We start from the raw sequence: 22,414 nt of genomic DNA on the forward strand, positions 1-22,414 counted from the left end.
CCTCGTAAGCCCTCCCTTCCTCGCCTACTGTCCGGGCTCAGCTGAGACAGGGATACTGGCTGCTCTTCATGAGGTCAGCATTTCATTATTTTGGCTTTGAGAGATTAGTGACTACAGTATGAAACGGAGAGAGAGAGACGGGTACAGCTGCCAAGAGAGTCCACATTCATCGGCTTCAGTAACTCAGGTTTATTTATTAAATGTGCGTCTGCTAGAGAGGAGTGACCTCTAGGGTAAAGAAGGGGAACTGCAAGTTAGCAACCTGAATATGAGGATTAGCTGTGCCTTCGGAACTTTAATGTTTTGGGTGATTTAGTAGTGTTCCTGGAGGCACACCAAAAGTACATATTTTGGATGTCTTCCTTATCTGACCCATTAATTTCATGTTTTGGAGTCATTTCTAAGGTTCTGCTGAGTTGACTAAGGTGTGTTGATTAGGAGGAGGTTGAAAATGTGTACTATTGGTATGTCTTTAGGAACAGGGTTGGGAAACACCGATTTAGTATATACATTAGCCATATCAAATACTCAGTTCTCTTCAAGATTATTTTGATGAATCAAAATTTATTATTATCGTTATTATGAAAAACTTTCTAACAACCTGACAACTGTTTTTAAAGTTGTTTTTAATAAATGCATATTATGATTTACAGTTTTTCTCAGTCACTTTGGTGCATTTCTCACAACACTATTTACATTTGCACAACAATTAATGCATTTCTCAAAACAATTAATCATTTGTGCACATCATAGTAGCAGTTTCTCATTCCTTCCAACAAACTGCAAATACTCTTGGACATGCATCAACTGCTTTCATACAACTCTCTGCTGTTTAATAACATTATCATTTGCTTATGTCATGTCAGTCAAAATTAACTAAACTTGTGAATGCTGAATAGTCATTCCATATAAAACTAATAGTCCTCATTAGTCATTACATACAAAAATGTTGAACTAGTTGTCAAAATCTGTCAAGCAAATTATATTGAAAAATATTAATCTTTTTTTTTTCCTGAAAATGTCTTCTAAATTGAACAATTTTATGAATGATTTACAGACCTATGTGTGTTGTAGGTTCAGTTCCAATACTGTATGTATTGCAATATTGTTTACAGTTGTGCACAGCTTTACCCAAAGGGAGTTTGTTTGTTGTAAATAAGGGTGTATTTATTCTTCTGCACAATGTTGTGAATTAATTAGAATTGCAAGAAGCATTTTAAAAATGTGAAACATACATATTCAGTGTCTTGTACTTAGACACCTCACTAAATGCAGTGATGTCTAACTTTACTGTAGTTTTCAAATGGCTGTGCAAATAGTATAAAGTGCTGCCTTGAGCATTTTCAGGAAGTGTCACCAAAATCTGACTTTTTTGCATTGGAAAAAATGTACAGAGTAAACTGTCATAATGAAAACATGACAAAGCCATCTGACTATCTTGTTCATAAACAATGGTGTCAGGACTTTTCATCTTGATGACACTGACAGTTTCATTGACTTCAGTACTTACTTTTGAAGAATGAGCTATCCATTTTGAGCAAGTGACACGCTTTTGCAGGTTATCAACTAGGTTTTGCAGTTTGTACTAATTGTTTTGAGAAATGCATTAACTGTTGTGCAAATGTAAATAGTGTTGTGAGAAATGCACCAAAGCCACTGAGAAAAACTGTAATCAATTACATTAAACATGCTCTTGAGAAATAAATAAATAAAACAAAAAATAACAATTTTAACATTAGAAATGTATGCAAAAACATTCCAAAAAAGTGTATTGTATTTACAAATACTGAACACAAAGATTTGGCTAACTAAACCACATGCATCATTTTAGTAAATAGTTAGGCCAATGGATAAATTGAGGGACTGAATGAAAGAGACCGATAGACAGAGTTAGATAATTGTTTTGATAGTAAAATAGAATGACAGAATGCCAGTTAGCTAGATAGCTAGCAAAATAGATAGATAGATAGATAGATAGATAGATAGATAGATAGATAGATAGATAGATGATAGATAGATAGATAGATAGATAGATAGATAGATAGATAGATAGATAGATAGATAGATAGATAGATAGATAGATAGATAGATAGATAGATAGATAGATAGATAGATAGATAGATAGATAGATAGTAATATGGAATTAATAGAATGACAGAATGGCAGTTAGCTAGATGGCTAGCAAAATAGATGGATGGATGGATAGATGGATGGATGGATGGATGGATGGATGGATGGATGGATGGATGGATGGATGGATGGATGGATGGATGGATGGATGGATGGGTGGTTCTGGATGGATGGATGGATGGATGGATGGATGGATGGATGGATGGATGGATGGATGATGGATGGATGGATGGATGGATGGATGGATGGATGGATAGATAGATAGATAGATAGATAGATAGATAGATAGATAGATAGATAGATAGATAGATAGATAGATAGATAGATAGATAGATAGATAGATAGATAGATAGATAGATACTGTAGATAGATAGATAGAAACATTGTAGATTGATTGTTCTACATGGCTTGTTTAATAATGATCTTCTGCTTCAGGCTCTTAGCAGTGGTGTCTGCTGGAGTGGCTGTGCCAGTGCAGGGCAGGCCGTGAGCAGCCACATACTTCTTATAGGCCTCTCGAATTATCCTAAAGGCCTGTACATTAGCGTAAGGAATGTCAGTGATGGGGTCCCGGTAGAGCGCAGGCTTATGGGTAACGGGACAGACCTCCTGGACAGGCACTCGAGGAGCAGGGGACTGGGGAAAGAATCGCTGGAAGGATTCATCATCACTGAATGTGATGTAGGTGCGAGAGCATTTGGTGTTTACAGCAGCTGTGTTTGTGAACGGGACACCGGGTGCTGGGGGAAGCGTTGATTCGGACTGGGAAAGAGCCTGTGGCAGGTGAGGATTCTGCTGGGCATCCTGGTCCAAACTGAAATGTAATGATAAAAGATATAAAAAGAAGCTAAATTACATTTACACCACACTGTTTTCAGCAAAAAAAAACACAAATGTTATCTATGAATTTTGCCAATTATTTACACAAACAGCATTTTGGTATAGCCTAAAAAGATAAACCCTTAAAAACCCTTAAAAAAGCAATACTATTATTATTTCAGCATAAACCTTGAACCGTGAAACCATGACTGTACTGAATGATGGGTACAGTATTAATTTGTGCAGATAAAATACCTTATACGTTGATGAAACCTATAAACTAATATATATTAATAAAGTATATGCAGTTACTCCATTGAAATTTGTTTTAACAACAATAAGGATGTAAATATTTATTTCTGTTTACTCAAAAAATATTTTTTTTACTTGTTCAAACTACTTATTTAAAATGAGCTTAAACAACACAATTCTTGAGATTTCATTGGGACAACTTAAATGTTATTATTCAATCCACATAAATTTGTCAAAAGTGTTAAGTTAACTTAATCAATTTGTGTTGCGACAACATGAATGAATTGTGTGGAACCCTGCATTTTTTTTACAGTGTAGTTTACTTTTTATTTATTATACATTTCTGCAATCATAACAGTCAGTGGGCTCTATTTTAATGGTCTAGGTGCAATGTCTGAAGCGCAGGGTGCATTAAGGGTGTGTCCGAATCCACTTTTGCAGTTTTAAGCACAGGAAAATACGCTCTGTAGGATAAGGAAACGTGTTGAACACACTCACTGAAGACATCCATTAGCCTACATAATTAATTTCGTTTGTTAGGTGCAATGATTTGTTTCAAAACTATTTCTAAATTCAGTTCTAATTTCCAGCAAACTAATTAATGAACAGTAATAAAAAAGTGTGGTCAAAAACTGAGATATGCAAACACACGTGCTTTGCCTCATATGGTCCAAAACCTGACAGGTCGACAAATCTAAGCTTGTTTTTAATAAAACTAATTTAAATATGCATTTAATAAATAACACTAATAATAAAAATAACATTATACAAAAGCAAGTTGTCGTGAATAAACTGAAAAAGCCTCTGAGGTGAAGATTAGAGGTAGTGGTTTTTATATTTATGTAGAAAATATGAATTTTTGTAATATTTTAATCCTTTAATTTTTTTCATTTGTAAAGATTTTTCTGTATTGTTGCACATCCTGCGTGTTTTAAGCAATGTTTAAGCGAGGTGCACAATTGACGTGCTCTGCACTGGACTTTAGATATGCTCACAGCTGGTCTTTTGAACAGTCTATTTCAGTTCCTCAAAATAGCAACGTGCCAACAATGCGCCTTGTCACACTTCTTTTCCAGACCGTAACACCCATGAGTCCACAAAGTGGCGCAAATGGATTTGCTATTTAAACAACGTGGCGGAAGACAGGGAAAATTAAGGTTGCGTTGGTCTAAAAATAGCAACGCGTCGTGGAAACGCGTCTGTTATGTGTGTATGATAGGGCCCAGTAAGTCTGAGTTTGACGGAGGGGGGGTTGTAAAATTATAAGGTTATGTAAAATAGTGAAGGCAAAAGAATTTATAAATTTTTATTTGTATTATTTAACATGTTGGTTAAATAAAAATAATATTAATGTAAATTTGCAATTGCAGTAGCTTTTGAAATTTTTTTTAATTATGTGCATGCATATAAAGATGTATATGTACAAAACAAAAGAAAAAAGCTCAGCTAAATACAAATCAATATTCACATTATGACTTCAGCACAAATGTGTTTTACACAGCATAAAGCCCTTTTAAAATAAATAAATAAATAAATGAATATTTTTATCCATTCTACAGTGAATGTAGACAATATATTTTGGTGTATTTGAACAAAAGTTACATTCATAAAAATAAAAGTTTGGTCACCTAACATCTTCAGGAATATAAAAATAATGCATTTAAATAAAAAGAAAATTACATACTACTAAATTTTAACAAAATTTTCCATTTTATATCTTTCTCTTGATTTTTATTAATATTATTTGCTCACATATTCATTTGGGTGTCCACATTTTGGTGTCCACCAAGATCCTAAGTTATTTGGTTAGATTAGTTTTGGCATTGGTACTGAATAATCGAATGTACAGTATATACAGTATACAAATGTATTATTGTACAGTATGCTACAGAAAATATTAATTTAAAAGAGAGATCTGTAGGAGGTGTTCTCATTTATGCTGAGCACTGTGTGTCTGCAATCAGTTTATCGCCTTTATCCCAACATTTGTAATTGTCAGGCAGTACAAAGGTTAGATAAAAACATAAACACAAAACATCCCACCCAAGAAAATGAACGTCTAAGGTCTGCAATACAACAGAGATCAAAAGTAAAAAGCAAAAGAAGCATGCATTTGAACATTCAGAAAATGGCCAGGTAAATACCCCTCTACGTCCACATTTTCCTCTTTAAGAGTGACGTCAGACACCAGTGGCATGAGCACAGAGTGATAGCGGACAACAGAACCCACACACTGGCGCTTCATATGAACCTGCCGTTTCTTATCCGCCTCTAAACGCTCATAGTTTTCTGCAAAGAAAAAGAAAAATCACAGCTGTTAGCTACAAAAGCAACTAATTAAAAAATCTTTAGTGTTTCTAAACCATGCTATAGTAAATTACTTGATATATATATATATATATATATATATATATATATATATATATATATATATATATATATATATATATATATATATATATTTGAAGTCAGAATTATTAGCCCCCCTTTGAATTTTTTTCTTTTTTAAATATTTTCCAAATGATGTTCTTCTGGAGAAAGTCTTATTTGTTTTATTTCGGCTAGAACAAAAGCAGTTTTTTATTTTTTATGAACCAATTTAAGGTTAAAATTATTAGCCCCTTTAAGCTATTTTTTTTCGACTGTCTACAGAACAACCCATCGTTATACAATAACTTTCCTAATTACCCTAACCTGCCTAGTTAACTTCATTATCCTAGTTAAGCCTTTAAATGTCACTTTAAGCTGTATAGAAGTGTCTTGAAAAATATCTAGTAAAATATTATTTACTGTCATCATGGCAAAGATAGGTAGTGGGTAGGTAGGTAGTGCTGTTGCCTCACAGCAAGAAGGTCGCTGGTTCGAGCCTTGGCTGGGTCAACTGGCATTTCTATATGGAATGTGCATGCTCTCCCCGTGTTCACGTGGGTTTCCTCCGAGTGCTCCGGTTTCCCCACAGTCATTCAATATAGGTGAATTGGGTAAGCTAAATTGTCCATAGTGTATGTGTGTATAGTATGTCCTGGTCCTTCAGGATGGGGGTTGAGCACTGGGTAAAAATTTGATCTTACGAAACACCAACATGACGCGGCTAAATATCAACTTCAATATAAATGGCCATGGGAGTAAGTAAGTATAATGAACTGTAATATATATTATAATATAATATACTATAATATATACAGTATAATACAGTTTACTATAGTATGGTTCGTAAAACACTATCGTATTTACCATTATTTGCAATAGTATTTTAAGAAATAACTAAAAAATAATAAAATAAAATAAAAACTATACAAATACATTTAAATATTTGTTGACAAAATTCAATTCAATTAAAAACGATATCTATGGAAATCTGGAAATATGCAGAATTATTTATTTAAAAACAAGTTATCAATTTCTTACCCAGCGATCGAAGGTTAATCTCGGCTGTGACCTTGGCCTCTGCCAAAAGTTCTGCCTGGGTCAAAGGTCGCTCATGTCTTGTGCCCTTCCTTCGACGTGGCGCGACCTGCCTCTCCTGCAGCCTAAGGTATGTCAGTCGTGTGTGTTCAGTTGTGGACTGGCGAACTGACTTCCTGTCTAAGACAGAAACATTTCACTGCAAAAATTTTCATTCTTACTTAGAATTTTTTGTTATTTCTAATATAAATATAAAAAAATTGCTAAATCAAGAAGTATTTTCTAGACAAGCACAAAATATTGTCTTGTTTTCAGAAATAATATGCCAAAATTAAGTCTGTTTTTCCTTACAACAAGCAAAATAATCTGCCAATGAGGTAAACAACATAATCTTGTTTTCACTCTGACATAAGATTAGTTTGCTTGTTTTAAGCATTTTTTTGCAGTGTTCTTGGTTGAATACAGTTCATGCTACATTGATTTGGATGAGTTTGCAAACGTTTCTTATCTAAGGTTTATAATATGTTCACCACGTGAGTAAAAAGTTGGCATTCCAGAAACACATGCAAACTTGACTCATTGACAGCTTGATTGAATTTATCTCACAAACTCATTTTATTGCACTAGAAAAGATCTAATTCACGTGAAGCAGCAAAGTGACTTCAGGAGCTAATGCTGTTTTGTTTTTTCAGTTTTATCAGTTCATAAAACACAAAAATAACTTCACAGGCACAACTTCATAACAATCCAATCATAACATTTAATCATTTCCTGTTGGATAATGTTGTTGATAGGCACTGATTATTTTCTTTACAGAAACTATTTTTATGGCAGACACTTTAAAGGAAGGAGGGAGGGAGAAAATGTAATAAAATTATACAGATTGTGTAGTATTGCATTGCAGAGTTACAATAATTAAAGTCAGAGTTCTTTTGTTTACATTAAACAGAAATCTCTCGATATTCAAACACTTTTAAAAGTTCACCCAATGTAAAAAATACTGATTCATCAGTTTAACTGATATATTTTTACCAAACGGAGCACATAACTGAACTGTAATTTTAAAGACCAAACAAATATATCATTGTGTTATTCACTGTTTGTGTGGAAGCGTAACCCAAACTTAATGAATCAAGATTGATTGTTTAGTATATACTGTTTCATATACTTTATTTACTGTTTTGATGGTTGAATAAAATTTCAACAGACGTTAGAAGTTATTAGAAGTCAGAATTACTAGCCTCTCTGTATATTTTTCCCCAATTTCTGTTTAATGGAACGAAGATTTCAACACATTTCTAAACACAATAGTTTAGATTTCTTTTATCTGGGGTGACTAGGTAGTGCTGTCACCTCATAGCAAGAAGGCCGCTGGTTCAAGCCTCGACTGGGTCAGTTGGCATTTCTGTGTAGAGTTTGCATGTTCTCCCCGTGTTTGCGTGGGTTTCCTCCAGGTGCTCCAAATACATGTGGTATAGGTGAATTGGCAAAGCTAAAAAAATGGCCGTAGTGTATGTGTGTGAATGAGAACTTATGGGTGTTTCCCAGCGATGGGTTGCAGCTGGAAGGGCATTCGCTGCGTAAAACATATGCTGGATAAGTTGGCGGTTCATTCCGCTGTGGCAACCCCAGATTAATAAAGGGAGTAAGCCGAAAAGAAAATGAATAAATGAATGAATTTATTTTATCTTAATAATACTGCCTTAATGACAGTACATAATCTTTTACTAGATGTTTTTCAAGATACTAGTATTCAGCTCAAAGTGCAATTTAAAGACTTAAATATTTAAAAATTAAAAACTGGTTTCATTCTGGCTGAAATAAAACAAGTAAGACTTTATCAAGAAGAAAAAATATTATATTATAGGAAATACTGTGAAAAATTATTTGCTCAGTTAAACATCATTGGGGAAATATTTGAACAAGAAATTCACAAGAGGGCTTATAATTTTGACTTCAACTGTATATGACACAACTAAAATTCAATAAACTGTTTTTCACTCACTGACCTTCTGTAGGGATTTCTATTAAACAGAAGAGCAGATGAACACATTATAGAACACACCTTCACTTGTGACATCTGCTGTGTTCATGTGACATCAGCAGTTAACACATGTAAAGTGTCATACTCTCACACTTACTGATGTCATCCTGTAGCTCGGGTGGGTTGTATTTGTCGATCTTTGTCTTGTCTGTCCGCCTGGGAAGTTCAGCCAGTTTTCGTTGTTTAGGTTTCTGGCGCACCACTTTAACAGGCTCCTACACAAAAAGAAGATTCTAGAATAACTCTTTTTCTATACATTTGAAAAAGAAAGAAGGACGGAAGTCAATGGCTGTTTTTTCCAACATTTTTTGTACATCTTGTAAATGTAAATGATGACAGAATGTCAAATAAAGCCATTTATGACATTTGTTTATATTAGTTTTATTTTATTCTTAATATCTCTCTTATACCTTGTAGGCTTTAGTCACCACTCTGCTCTTCCGACGTGGACCGTCCTCCTCCTGCTCGCTGTCGGGTTCATCGCCTTCATCAATGTCAAAATCACTGTCCACTTCATCCTCTGTTTCAGTCAGGTCACCTTTATATTCTTCATCACCTGATTCCTGCACAATTCAACATTTCAGAATCACAAAGGAAACACTAGATTGGTTCATATTGTTTGCATTGCACGTGGATTACATATGCAATATATACACTTATTTATTAGACATGCTTCAAATAAATTAACATTTAATAATATAATAAGCATCGGATTACAATTATTTCTTCTTTTTAAAGTAGCTATACAAAATATATATAGAGGGTGGGGTTGGGCCTATAAACGATATTATATCGAATCGCGATAAAATGTATGTCAATAACAATGATGAGCTCTGGACTTTTTTAATCAATATTGATTTAAGAGCCAATCACACAGCAGAAATGTGTAACAATGAGAATCTAAAATCTGTTGATATTAGAGATGTACCAAATTTTCGGCCACCGAAAATTTATCGGCCGACAAAATGTTATGCCATTTAATGGACCCTCTAAATTTTGTGGCTTCAGTCATTGTTGGGTTTAAATCTGGAAACATTAACAACTTATATCAAAATATATATATAATTATTGTTCAATATGGAAAATAATTATCGAGATTGCATTTTGCCATATCCCCCAGCCCTAACAGAGGGTCATTATAGTGAAATAAAACTAAAATTAAACCATCTGTTTACTTGAAATAAAACACACTAACTGAAATAACAGGAAATATATTTATAAGTTATCAGCCAGTTTTCAAGGAAATATTGCTCATTTTTGTTTGGTTAACAACTTATTGTACAGTACAGAAATAACAAAAATATATATTTATATACATTGACAAAAAACATAACAAAACTAGCTAGATCTTTAATCAATCTTCACAAAAATGTAAAAAAGAAAAAAAATCAAATATAAAACTACTGCTGTATTTTAATTATAATAAAATAACAGGAAAACAGAAAGAAAATCTACACTCAAAAAAATATTTTTTTACTTGTTCAAACTACTTAATTAAAATGAGCTGAAACAACACAATTCTTGAGATTTCATTGGGCCAACTTACTTTTTTATGTTTAATCCACATAAATTTGTTAAAACTGTAAAGTTAACTTTATCGATTTGTGTTGGGACAACATGAATGAATTGTGTGGAATCCTGCATTTTTACAGTGTATAGAATACAATGAGATAAGTAAGTCTGAGTGAATTAAAATCAATTTAAATGATAGCACGTAAATAAAACAATTCATAAATATGAAATATATTTAAAATGTACTCAAATTTATAAAAAGCTTTATAAATATATTACATAGATTTTTGTGTAATCACATAATTATTATAATTAATGGCATATAATTGAATAAATTTCTGAACTAGACATGTATGACATGTATGTGTTCATGACATACTTAAAATACTTACATTTGCATTCATAGCTTTCATTAAATACTTTCAATTAAAATATGGCCATGCAAATATTCATATGCCTGCATAAAAACAATGCAATAATTTTATCTATCAGATTAATCACATATACTTAGATTTTGATTTGTGTTTCATAATTTATTCTGGTATTAAACTAAGGTCAAATATTTTAATTGGGAGAAATGATTTGGTATTTTATTGGCATAATGGCATAAATGTTTGACAATATTGTCAAGTGTTTATATTTATTCCCTGTAATAACACAGTAGCACATGCATCATCATCATCCTGCACATGTTACAGTATCCACCCATGATTCAATGTAAAATAAATCCCCGCTGTTCTTAAGGGCAGATTCTTCTCCAATCTTATCATAAAGGTCTATTGTGGAATGAATAGAAGCACAATGACTCATGTGATATTGATCTTCTGACAGCATAAGACAATAAAATCAAGGTGACAGGGCACGTTCTCACAGATACAGTACAACAGATAAAGTACAAACGTCCAAATATCGTGTAAATGTATAATATGTGCTTAAATATGTCCACACAAGCCCATGGCACAGGTGATATTTCATCACTCACGTCGTGAAATCCTCCATAGGTCGTCTTGTAAAACTCATCCTCCTCCTCTGCATCCAGCAGTCTGGACATACGGTTTCCCGCAGTCTTTCGAGGAGCTCTGCTGAAGGCTAAACTCATCCTGGCTTACACCCACATCTAGTTCAAAGAATCTGTCAAAAATTAAAATATGACATTTTTGATACCCATTTATTATTAAATGAAAGGTATTAGAAGTTAAAACAGAGCATTGTTAACTCAAACTCGAGAATGACAACATCGTCTGGAGCGCATATGAAGATTTTCAATAATATTATCAGATCATACAGTCTATGGATCATACCAGCATGACACCAGAATAAACGTCACACTCACTAGTCTAATGTGATATTAAGAGAGTAATCGATGCAGAGATCCTCTTTCAGACCAAACTAATGGAGAACTGATATGAAGCTGCAGGCCGCCAGGTGGAGACAAAGCGGCGACAAAGAGAGTGTTTACACCCATATTTGTAGTCTAAAGCAGTGTTTCCCAACCCTGTTCCTGGAGGCACACTAACAGTACATATTTTCGGTGTTTCTCTTATCTGACCCATTAACTTCAGGTTTTGGAGCCTCTTCTAATGTTCTGATGAGTTGATTCAGGTGTGTTTGATGAGGGAGAGGTTGAAAATGTGGACTGTTGGTGTGCCTTCAGGAACTGGGTTGGGAAACACTGGTCTAAAGTGACCTTGTGTTGTGAAATGGTTATTTGAGTTCAACTTTTGAAATCTCGCATGACACCAGCAGCTGTCACAAAGTGCAGGTAAAGTATCATCAGACACTTCGTAGGCGTCGTTGTATGAAACAAGTAGTGTTCACACGTTTTCACCGCTGATTTGTTTATGGGAATTTCCCCATGGGTTTTGGAGTAATCTACTGCATGAAGAGTTTTAAATAGCTTATAAACAGCAGAATTTACCACGTAAAAAGGCATAAACTGTCACCTCATAGTAAGAAGGTTGCTGGTTCGAGTCCAAGCTTGGTCAGTTGGCATTTCTGTGTGGAGTTTGCATTTTCTCCCTGTGTTCGCCTGGGTGTCCTTCGAAAGTCCAAAGACATGCGGTATAGGTGAATTGAATAAACTTAATTGGCTGTTGAATGTGAATGAGAGTGTATTAATGTTTCCCAGTATTGGGTTGCAGCTGTGTAAAACATATGCTGGATAAGTTGGTGGTTCATGCCGCTGTGGTAATCCCTGATGAATAAAGGGACGGAAGCCTGGTTTATACTTCTGCGTCAAGTGATTGGCGTGACCCACGGTGCATGCAATGCACGTAGCCGTGCATTTAAACTTCTGCATGCTGCGTGTGTTGCTCTGCAATAACACTTAAAAAATGCTAGCTGGCAGTAGGTGTTTATGTTCTCTGTGTCGAGTTTCTTTGCTGGTGTTATGTTTTTTCTGATTGATACCTTAATGTACAAGTGGCTCAAACTCGCTCATTTTGAGGTTGGAATAGGCGGACGTGCAACAACTTTAATCATAAGGTAAACACAAAACAACAGTTTCCATCCAGAGCTCCTTCACTGGACTCCACACTTGTAAACACTCGCTGCATCAGGCTTGCGCGACTCTCACCTCTGCCCACACTCGCCAGCACTCGCCAGATGGTGTGACCAATCATAGAGCTTGCGCTACGCGACGTGTAGTTAAATTAGTTGAGAGGAATAGTTGAGAGCGTCGTCGACGGCCATGGCCAGGGCTATGCGTCCATACGTAGGCTGTGCCGTAGCATACGCGTGCGCTTGACGCAGAAGTATAAATCAGCCTTAAGGCGAAGGAAAATTAATGATCAGATTTGTGTAGAACTCCTCTGAAAACTGTGTAGTGCATTTCATCAGGTACTTTAGTATTACATGAAGCACTTTATGTCTACAAACAGAATAGCTAATTTGATATACTAAAATATCTAAAATAATAAAGCTTAAATAGAAATAAACTAATAAAAACCACACACACTTCGATGGCTCTATAATTAATGTGTAAAGAAATTAAGTTTTAACCGTTTTTCATGTGAGAATGTAGTTGTTTCAAACTCAAATCTGTGGTTTGTTTATAAAGATGGTGTGTATTTTAAAACTGTTTTTTTATATTTCTGAGAATAGTGACCTCCAGGTAACGGGTGCCCGAAACTGTCTAAAGCAGGCTTTCCTTGGCTAGTCATTCTGACATTTACCCTGACTTTAAAATCATTTTAGGTGTTGTTGGTTTCATGAATGAATTACTTTTTGTTCCAGTTTATTATGTTTTGGCTAAGCACAAAGTTATGTTCATTAAATATTTCATATATTTCATATTTCATATTTCCATGTTAACCTTATAAATTAAATAAATGTGCAGTGCAACCAAAAATATGTTGGTAACCAAATTGTTGTTGTAGCAGCAATAACACGGTTATTTCTAAATATCAAAAAAGTGCCAATACTAGCATAAAAATCTATTTGTATTAATTTTATGTTGAATAAAATAAAAAAAAAGTTTGAATTACTATAATTCACGTGCAAAAGACATAGCCAGTAATTAGCTGTAATCATGCTACCTGCCTTAATTTCACAATAAAATTATAAAACAACATATTACTGTGAAGTTTTACAGTTAAATCCTGTAAAGCGATACTAATGTAATTTACTGTGAAAAATAATTTGTTAAATAACTTGTGAAAATCTGGATTTTTTACAGTTCATTTATTCAATGACTGAAATATATGTTTAGGCATTATCATTAAATTGCTGACTTTTGAGACTGGTAATAATGCCCTCTGTGTGTTCACTTGACTTATCCCTTATTCTAAAAAAAGACTGAATGAAACTAAGATAAAGTTTTGCAAAGGAATTGCGAAGATGCACTGTTTGAAATGCATGCAGTCAAAGCCACATTCCAAAAACAACATTCCATGGTCATTGTTTTGTCTTTTTTGACAGGTCGTGATCAATGGCTTTTGAAGAGCATGTGGTTTCCTTTATCCCCTTGCTGCTGGCATTGGAAGTTACATTTAAAAATATGTAAGATATGTGAAATGAGATCTCTTAATTGGCATTAAACGTTCCACAAAAAAGTTACTATAAGAACTGCCCATTGTGGGCCAGAAATGATACTTCTAAGGCATCAGTATGAAAGCCGCATTTTGGTAGTTATTTATACACTGTATAAAATGCTGGGTTTCGTGCAATTGATTTGTGTAGGGAAAACATGAAGAAATTAAGTTAACTTATTAGTTTTTATAAATTTAAGTGGATTGAGCAAGAAACAATTAAGTTGTCCAAACAAAATCTCAATAATTGTGTTGTTTAAATAGCAACAAAAATATTTTTGGAGTGTAAGATTGTATGCCTCCAATTAAAGACATGAGACTTTCTAGATGGCGATATTTTTAAACTGACCTTTTCCTGAAGATTTTACCTTTGACTGGAAAATGCGAAACCCAAATCGACTTGGCGATTTAAAATTTTTGCAAAAGTCCATGGGGAAAAACCTTGAGAGAGAGAATCAAAACTCAATTCACAGGGAAGTTGAATTAAATACAAAACAACAACACTCAGTAAAAGTGTAATTCTTTAAATGAGATAAGATACTAATTACAGGAATAGAAAGTTGCCAGTAACTGAAATAAACTGCTTGTGGGATGTGGGAAGAATTGTCTAAGGGGCCAAGATCATGTGAATTCCATAGTTTTGTATTTGTTTTCCCTTTCCTGGTGTGGGAAAAGGGTAAAGTACACATGCGAGAGGCCCACATAACCACCCACGCACACACACACACACCCACACGTGAAAATCTTTATATCAAAAAATTTCCCTTGAATGCCAATCTGTAGGGATTTTCAAAGACCATATAAAGTCGTTGAGTTTTTCTGTTATTTTTTTGGTTTTGTTTTTGTTTTATCCGAATTACACACTGACAACACTAGTCTATTCATTTCTGGGAAAGCAATGATTGCAGCTCTGACAGAACCCAATTGTCCTTTTAACAAAGCTGTAGTGTGTGTTTAGAGCAAACATTCAATGTCATTCCTTCTCAGCCCATTTACATTCATTTGACAACCAAAGGTAATACATGCGCACACCCGCAAAGCCTGTTCTAACTACCAAGTTTACGTGCTCTAAAAGCTTCAGCGTTTTGTCACTTGGCAAGTTCCAAACCATACGCAAGTAGATTTGTTTTGAAGATGGTTAACATTTTCTGAATTATTAACCTTGGCTTGTATTAACTTCCTCCCACGCTGAAGGTTATTCACGGTAAAGGTGTGCTGGCATTGTTTCAGGAATGAATGAATAAGGAAGATGGTAATTCCGGGACACTCCTCCAAAATATGGAAATGAAATGCAGATGTAGTGTCTTTTGTTTTAGTGTCTTTTCACCAGATCATGAAAATTTTTGGTTACACTTTATTTTGATGGTCACTTCAGACATTGTATTGACTATTATTCGCTTTGCAACTATGTCAACTAACTCTCATTAATCTATTAGTATCAGATTAGGGCTCTTAGAAGTCTCTCATGAAGGCATCAATATTGAAAGATGGTTCTCTCTCATTATTATTGAGAGAAGTCTTGCCTTTCAGTCAAAATAGCCAGGCATCAATCTTTATTGATGATTCTTTCATTGTTCTTTACTAATATTATTGTTGCAATCTCACTAAGAAAGGTTGTGGCCAATCCGAACAAAACACAGACTCCTGACGTTACTCATTCATTAGTTCATTTTCCTTCGGCTTAGTTCCTTTTTTTATAAGGGGTTGCCACATCAGAATGAACTGCCAACTTACCCAGCATATGTTTTACACAGCAGATGACCTTACTGCTGCAACCCAGTACTGGGAAGCACCCATACACACTCATTCACTGGTACACTATGGACAATTTAGCTTATTCAATTTACCTATAGTGTATGTCTTTGGACTTGTGGGTGAAACCGGAGCACCCGGAGGAAACCCACACCAACATAGGGAGAACATGCAAACTCCACTCAGAAATGCCAACTGACCCAACTTGGATTCGAAAAAAATGACTTTCTTGCTGTGAGGCGATGTTACTCATAAAATTTCCTCTTATTTTTCAAGTTTAACACAGGTTATTTTATTTACTATGTATGTGGGACTCTTAGTTTGAAAAATATCTGTGGTAAGTCAGTGCAACATCATCTTATCTGTTTAAAGCTTGTCAGAATGCAAAATACGAGAATGATGGATTATAACTGTATTTTTTGTTAGTGTAATGTGTATATTGTGACATTTTTCCATGTATTTTTGTAATTAGGTAACAAACACATTTACACTTTTAGATAAGTTTTTAACACACATTCATGCATTGTGTCATATCACTGAGCTTGGATGTAATTATACTTTAAGCTTATATTTCATCCACACCACATAAACCAGAAGCAGTTGTGGACAGATTGACTCGCTCCTAACGTGAACCTCTTCAGTTAAAAGATTGTTGCTTAACAAATCTTTTCCATTGTTAAAATATTTTTTGACCACTGAAGTATGATTATTTTGCACGTGTATTTCAGAAGACATAATGCTTTGTGAGTATTAGAGACATGGGAGCAAAGTTCATTAACATTCACAACCCTTCCAAATAAGGTAAAAACAGAGCTTTTCACACAAGGTACGATTCCTAAGGTTTTAAATGGACTTTAAGTGAGATTTATTTCACTTACCCAAGCTGCTATGTTCTATACTATGCAGATATCAAGCTGCTATGCAGATATCAGAGAACAATTACAACATAATGTATCAATGCAAGTACCAATACATTTGGAAAATCTTAGAATCGAGGCAGAAAAAAAATTCCATAGCTCTATTACATGGGAGAAAACTGTAATTTACAAAACTTGTTATAAAGGGGTGGTCCAGAGTGTATTTTTAAGGCTTGGTTTTGTTTATTAGGTGCAAAGCAATATTTGCAATATTTGTAAAAAAAATCATGTTATTTTTTCATATATCTTACTTTGATTATATACTTATATTCCTCTGAAGGTACACCCCCAAGAGGCTCTGATTGGTCAGCTAACATAATGTGCTGTGATTTGCGGATCGGCTTTACGTCACCAGGAAGTGTCACGCCTCTGCTCTACTAGCATGCGCTTTAAATCTGTTGTATAAATACTGTCAGTCAGTGTATCCATATCTGTTTGAGCCTCAATCAGATACAAAATGAAGAGGACACAGCTGAACCTCACGCCTGCTCTTTAAAATAAAATCTGACAAGTGTCTTTCTTTCACATATATTCGGGTTATAAGCATGTGTAAGTAATATGAAACGTTCACATATCTTTTTGCAAGTTTATTATTTGAGATGTAGAACTTCTAGAAAGCGGCCACATAGAGAGACACTACAGAGCTGGTGAAGATTGTAGGTGCTTACAGGGGTTTGATGGATAAATATGAATTTGTAGCTAAATTGGTATTGGTGCCAAACAGCATTTCATGTTGTTTACATGCTTGTTTACATTCTTGCTACAACATACCGTTAATGCTAAAAACTGTGCATGTAATAGATCAATTTTAACAAATAAAAATACTTACAGGTCGTGGCTTACTATCCACAACTTCTGCTATTTTGGTTGGAGCTGCTCCTTCTTTTAGTTTTTAACCGAATCCAGCACTGAACTGTGAGAGATTCTGGAAGCTGTCCTTTGTCAAATGCTAGCTATATATTTTTTATAATACACTGAAACATAATTAAAATTAAACTGTAAGCACTTCTCTCTTTGTGTCGTGTCCTTTGGAAACCCAAATACAGAAACAGAAGAAGCTCTGTGGAAATAGCAGCGTTTGGACGGCATTTTAGCTTTCTTTGCTATAACATTACAGCTCCTCTGGCCACGCCCCTTCGCTACGTGGGGTGTATGCGCGTGGTGAATGCGTGTAACCTGAAGGGTTTATGATCTCACTAACCCGGATTTATTTTTTGTAGTACCCAAACTTTGTTCGATGCAGGCTTTTCTAAGCTAACTCTGTAAAAGCCAATGTGTCCCTTTGCATTGAACTTCGAGCGTCTTACATTCAGAGATGTTCTTTATGTTCACTCAGCTATATTACAAATCAACTAAAGTTTAAAATATAATTATAGTAGTGGACCACTCCTTTAAACAGTTAGCATTTTCAGGCCTCCAAAATGCAGTTTCTGTGTAAATAAACAGTTTTACAAACATTTCAAAGAACGTGAAGTTCAAGTACAAACAGTCCTGGAGTCATATGAGCCAGCTGATTTTCTGTGAATTTCTGAGTTTAGTGACTAGGTTTCGGCTTTTAAGAACGAATGCCAATGTTGTGAATGAGAGCTTTGTGTTCAGAATGGTATTTAGTTTCTTTTTTCTTTGAAGTCTGGCTTTCGTCTCCATGTTTTTTTTCCTCCCTCTCTCCCTTCTGCTCTTGCTGCATACAAAAACATCTGTGAAACTGAGATGGGACACAGTCATTCATTGAAGAAACTCTAGCACCCCTAAAAGTGTTGCATTGACATTAGTGGCGTTTACAGGCTGCAATCTGTTTGTTGTTGTTGTTTTGTGGTGCAGAGCTCAAAGGCTGTGTGGTTGTTCACATATGAAGGACGCCGTTGTTTGGGCAGTCAAACACAGACATTATTCTCAGGCTACAGTGGGATATGATCTCACAATTCAGGAATGTGAGCTGCTGGGAAGTGAGCCGGTGTGGGGGTGTTGCGTTTCCCCCTATTATAAACTGGTATGCAGACCACACGCCACTAAAAATGAAAGGCAAGATTAGATCCTGGAAAAATACAGGAAGATAAATCATACAAATGTTTGTGTATAGCGTTTTTGATCAGTCACTGTAGAAAAACACAATGCACTGAGGACACAAACTCGTCCAGTTTGACCCAGTTAATATTAATCAGGACAGTACATGTCAATAGGACACGCATGTTTTAAAGTATTTAGGTTATATAAGGAGGTTTAGTTTGCTTTTGTTTAGGCTGTCATTCCCTTCTGCATCAGCGTCCATGTCAAAAGCATTACATCGTGTCATTACATAAGACCAGGATTCTGTTTGGGCATGTTTGGAAACTGGACTGATGTTTTGACCCTGAGAACAGAATGTTCCTCTAAAACCGCGCTGACGTAATGTCTCAGACGACCAGCCCATCGCTCACATCATGACCTCTTTCTTTTTTTTTAAGAGAAGTATATCACTGCGTCATTGTCTTGAGATGACAGATAACTGTAAAAGAGTGAATTTTTGTCTTTTTACACATCGAAAAATGCTGTTTGTCAACCATAAGAGGTTTAACCTACATTTCGGTTTGACATTTTTGTAACCTAATTCCCAATTTGGGACTAAGTTTAAATTTAAAGACACGCACACTAATTTGGGTGATGTGGGTGACCAACTCAACCATTTGGTTACATTTTTAAACCCGTCTGTGGGTTTGTCCATATTAACCTCAAATGTACGTTGAAACAACCCAGCATTTTTAGAATGCTGTATAAAAGTCAAACAGTTTGTTTGTTGTTTTGTATTTAGATAGTAATGAATTTTTTCAAGTTATAAATAAAATATATTGACAAATGTATAACACGAAGGCATATCAGGCCTAAAATGTCCCCACAAATATATCAATAACAATTTTACCATTTATTTATTTATTTATTTATTTATTTATTTATTTATTTATTTATTTATTTATTTATTTATTTATTTATTTGTCCCCATGAGGAAACCAAAAAAATCACAAATCATACAGAATGAAATATTTTGAAAGTAAAACTGCAAAATGTTTCTTGTGAGGGGGAATGTTTCTTGGGTTTAGGGGTTCAACTGTGATAAAGGGACAGAATATACATTCGGTACATTATAAAATCATTACATTTTTGTCCATATAAAACATGAAACCCAGTGTGTGTGTGTGTGTGTGTGTGTGTGTGTGTGTGTGTGTGTGTGTGCGTGCGTGCGTGCGTGCGTGCGTGCGTGCGTGCGTGCGTGCGTGCGTGCGTGCGTGTGTGCGTGCGTGTGTGTGTGCAGATTTAAGTGGATTACAGGGACACAGTTGTAAAATGATGAGTATAACCTAGTTGTACTCTATTAAGCTGGTTTACAGGTACCTGTAATTCAAAATGCTTAAAAATGACACTCTATGGGGTCTTTTTAAACGTTTATTTTCCACAGGTTTCCTGAAAGAGTTGGGTTTAGGGGTAGTGCTGTGATAAGGAGACAGAATATACAGTCTGTACATTATAAAACACATTATGTTTTTGTCCACATAAAACATGAAACCCAATGTGTGTGTGTGTATGCAGGTTTATGTGGATTAAAGGGACACAAAGTTGTATAATGATGGGTATATAATCTAGTTGTGCTCTATTGAGCTAGTTTACAGATACCTGTAATTTAATACACCTAAAATCACACTTAACAGGGTCTTTTGACATGTATTTTTCCACAGGTTTCCTGTGAGAGTTGGGTTTAGGGGTAGGGCTGTGATAAGGGGACAGAATATACAGTCTGTACATTATAAAAAACATTATGTTTTTGTCCACATAAAACATGAACCCCAATGTGTGTGTGTATGCAGGTTTATGTGGATTAAAGGGACACAAAGTTGTATAATAATGGGTATATAACCTAGTTGTGCTGTATTAACCTGGTTTACAGGTACCTGTAATTCAATACACTTAAAAATCACACTTAACAGGGTCTTTTGAAATGTTTTTGCACAGGTTTCCTATGTGAATTGGCTAGGGGTGGGGTAGAGCCATATAAGCTGTTTTTACTCCAAAAAATACATTAGGCCTATGGAGTGTCCCTGAACCAGAGATGCCCAAACTAGGGCCCGTGGGCCAAAGATGGCTCATGTTAACCTTTGATTTGGCATACTATCCCATCTGAGACGAGTGGGAGAAATATGAGGATGGTTTAGGGACTGTAATTTCAAATTTAATGTAAAAATTTTTGTTTGTTTGTTTGTTTGTTTGTTTTATTGTTAAGCTACAAAAAAACTAACTGAAATGAAATGCTTTCATTAAATGTTGTAAATAAATAATTTTATATATATATATATATATACACGTACTGTCACCCAACACATAGACAATGCAGAGACATCAGTGAGCAAATTAAGGCAAAGATGGGATTCTGCTCGATTATGGTATTCAACATTAAACTGTTTATGTTTTTTTTTATTGTAATAAGTTATAATTTAAAATTATACTGCACTAGTTAATACGATTTAAAGTAAAGTTTTCTATTTATATTTAAACATTATGAAATAAATTGGGAAATTACCTATGACAACTTTAACTTTCGGCCAACTTTCTCAATGATATTTGGTTTTTGACCCTTCATATGAAAAGTTTGGGCACCCCTTCTGTACACCATGTGTACATGTATGTGTGTGTTTGGAGTTCAAAATTAAAAAAACAACTTACAGTTTCCCTAATTTCGAGGCCACTGCTTACTTCACTGCTAAAGTCAAATTATTGTTATATATTCTGAAGCACAGTATGAAACAATTTACATATTTGAAAAAGAGCCCTGTTCAAAACTAGAGAACAGCAATGATTGTTGAAAGATTACAATTTCTGAAGGTTTCAGCAGTCACAGAAAAAAGTTTATCACTGCAAACATTTGAAAGTGGCATGCAAGTAATAAACCTTTTCACAGGCCAACACTTTGCTTGTATAAATCTTAATTTAATGATACAGCAGTGTGAACGTATGCCATAAATTTCTTTAAAAGAGCCAAGCAATGGAGAGCATGCAGAAGTAAACATCATGCTGACACTCAAGCGCATGTGACTGAAAGAGCGCAGTTAAAATGACAAGACATATCTCAAGCAAACACACATTAATACACTCACCAGTCCCTGACTCTGCTTGTCAAGCACAGCATGTCCTTAAGCACACAACCTCCCAAAGGTGTGAGCGAAACTTTTGCATAGCTGATTGCTGCAACAGTGCAATGTTTAACATACCTTTTATTTGACTCTTTTCTTTAAGCATATATACCTTACATTTTATTGTTATAGCCTCTATTAGACATTCTGTTGAAGTCATTATGTGACAACATCTCATATTTGAGTTTTAGTTTCAGAATGGCTTTAAATTACTTTAGAATGTAGATTACATTCAAAATCATTTGATTATCTGTTGACAAAACATCAAAATAAAGTGTTATCAGATATTAAGCAGACACTCTAATACATGTACTTACAAAATAACATAGTTAACAGGTGTATTTTTTATTATTTTTTGTTTATTTTAATTTCAAATGTACTTTTGGTCTTTGAACAGTA

At 34.8% G+C, this 22,414-nt stretch overlaps 1 protein-coding gene across 3 annotated transcripts; it reads right to left on the reverse strand.

The window, feature by feature from the left end:
- Positions 1 to 2,499: 2,499 nt before the first annotated feature.
- vps72b (vacuolar protein sorting 72 homolog b) lies at positions 2,500 to 22,028 on the reverse strand. 3 transcript variants are annotated; one of them, XM_056475575.1, is made up of 7 exons: positions 21,980 to 22,028; positions 11,145 to 11,293; positions 9,061 to 9,213; positions 8,748 to 8,865; positions 6,610 to 6,786; positions 5,346 to 5,490; positions 2,500 to 2,944 (listed from the first exon to the last, which is right to left on the reverse strand). In XM_056475575.1, the coding sequence occupies exons 2-7, from the start codon at positions 11,259 to 11,261 to the stop codon at positions 2,530 to 2,532; spliced, it is 1,125 nt and encodes a 374-aa protein (XP_056331550.1). In that variant the 5' UTR covers positions 11,262 to 11,293; positions 21,980 to 22,028; the 3' UTR covers positions 2,500 to 2,529. The 3 variants fall into 3 exon arrangements, with proteins under 3 accessions (XP_056331550.1, XP_056331547.1, XP_056331549.1); XM_056475572.1 differs by lacking the exon at positions 21,980 to 22,028 and adding an exon at positions 12,106 to 12,248; XM_056475574.1 differs by lacking the exon at positions 21,980 to 22,028 and adding an exon at positions 11,379 to 11,803.
- Positions 22,029 to 22,414: the final 386 nt, after the last annotated feature.

Source organism: Danio aesculapii, chromosome 16 (assembly GCF_903798145.1).
Source record: "Danio aesculapii chromosome 16, fDanAes4.1, whole genome shotgun sequence".
NCBI classification, from domain to species: domain Eukaryota; kingdom Metazoa; phylum Chordata; class Actinopteri; order Cypriniformes; family Danionidae; genus Danio; species Danio aesculapii.

Bases quoted from the DNA above. Each gene is read 5' to 3' on its own strand.
- vps72b (XM_056475575.1), bottom strand. From the start codon at position 11,261: ATGAGTTTAGCCTTCAGCAGAGCTCCTCGAAAGACTGCGGGAAACCGT. The intron at 8,866-9,060 runs GTATAAGAGAGA...CTTTTTGTGTAG, and splicing joins TGGTGACTAAAGCCTACAAG to GAGCCTGTTAAAGTGGTGCG. The intron at 2,945-5,345 runs GTATTTACCTGG...ATTACATTTCAG, and splicing joins GAAAATGTGGACGTAGAGGG to TTTGGACCAGGATGCCCAGC.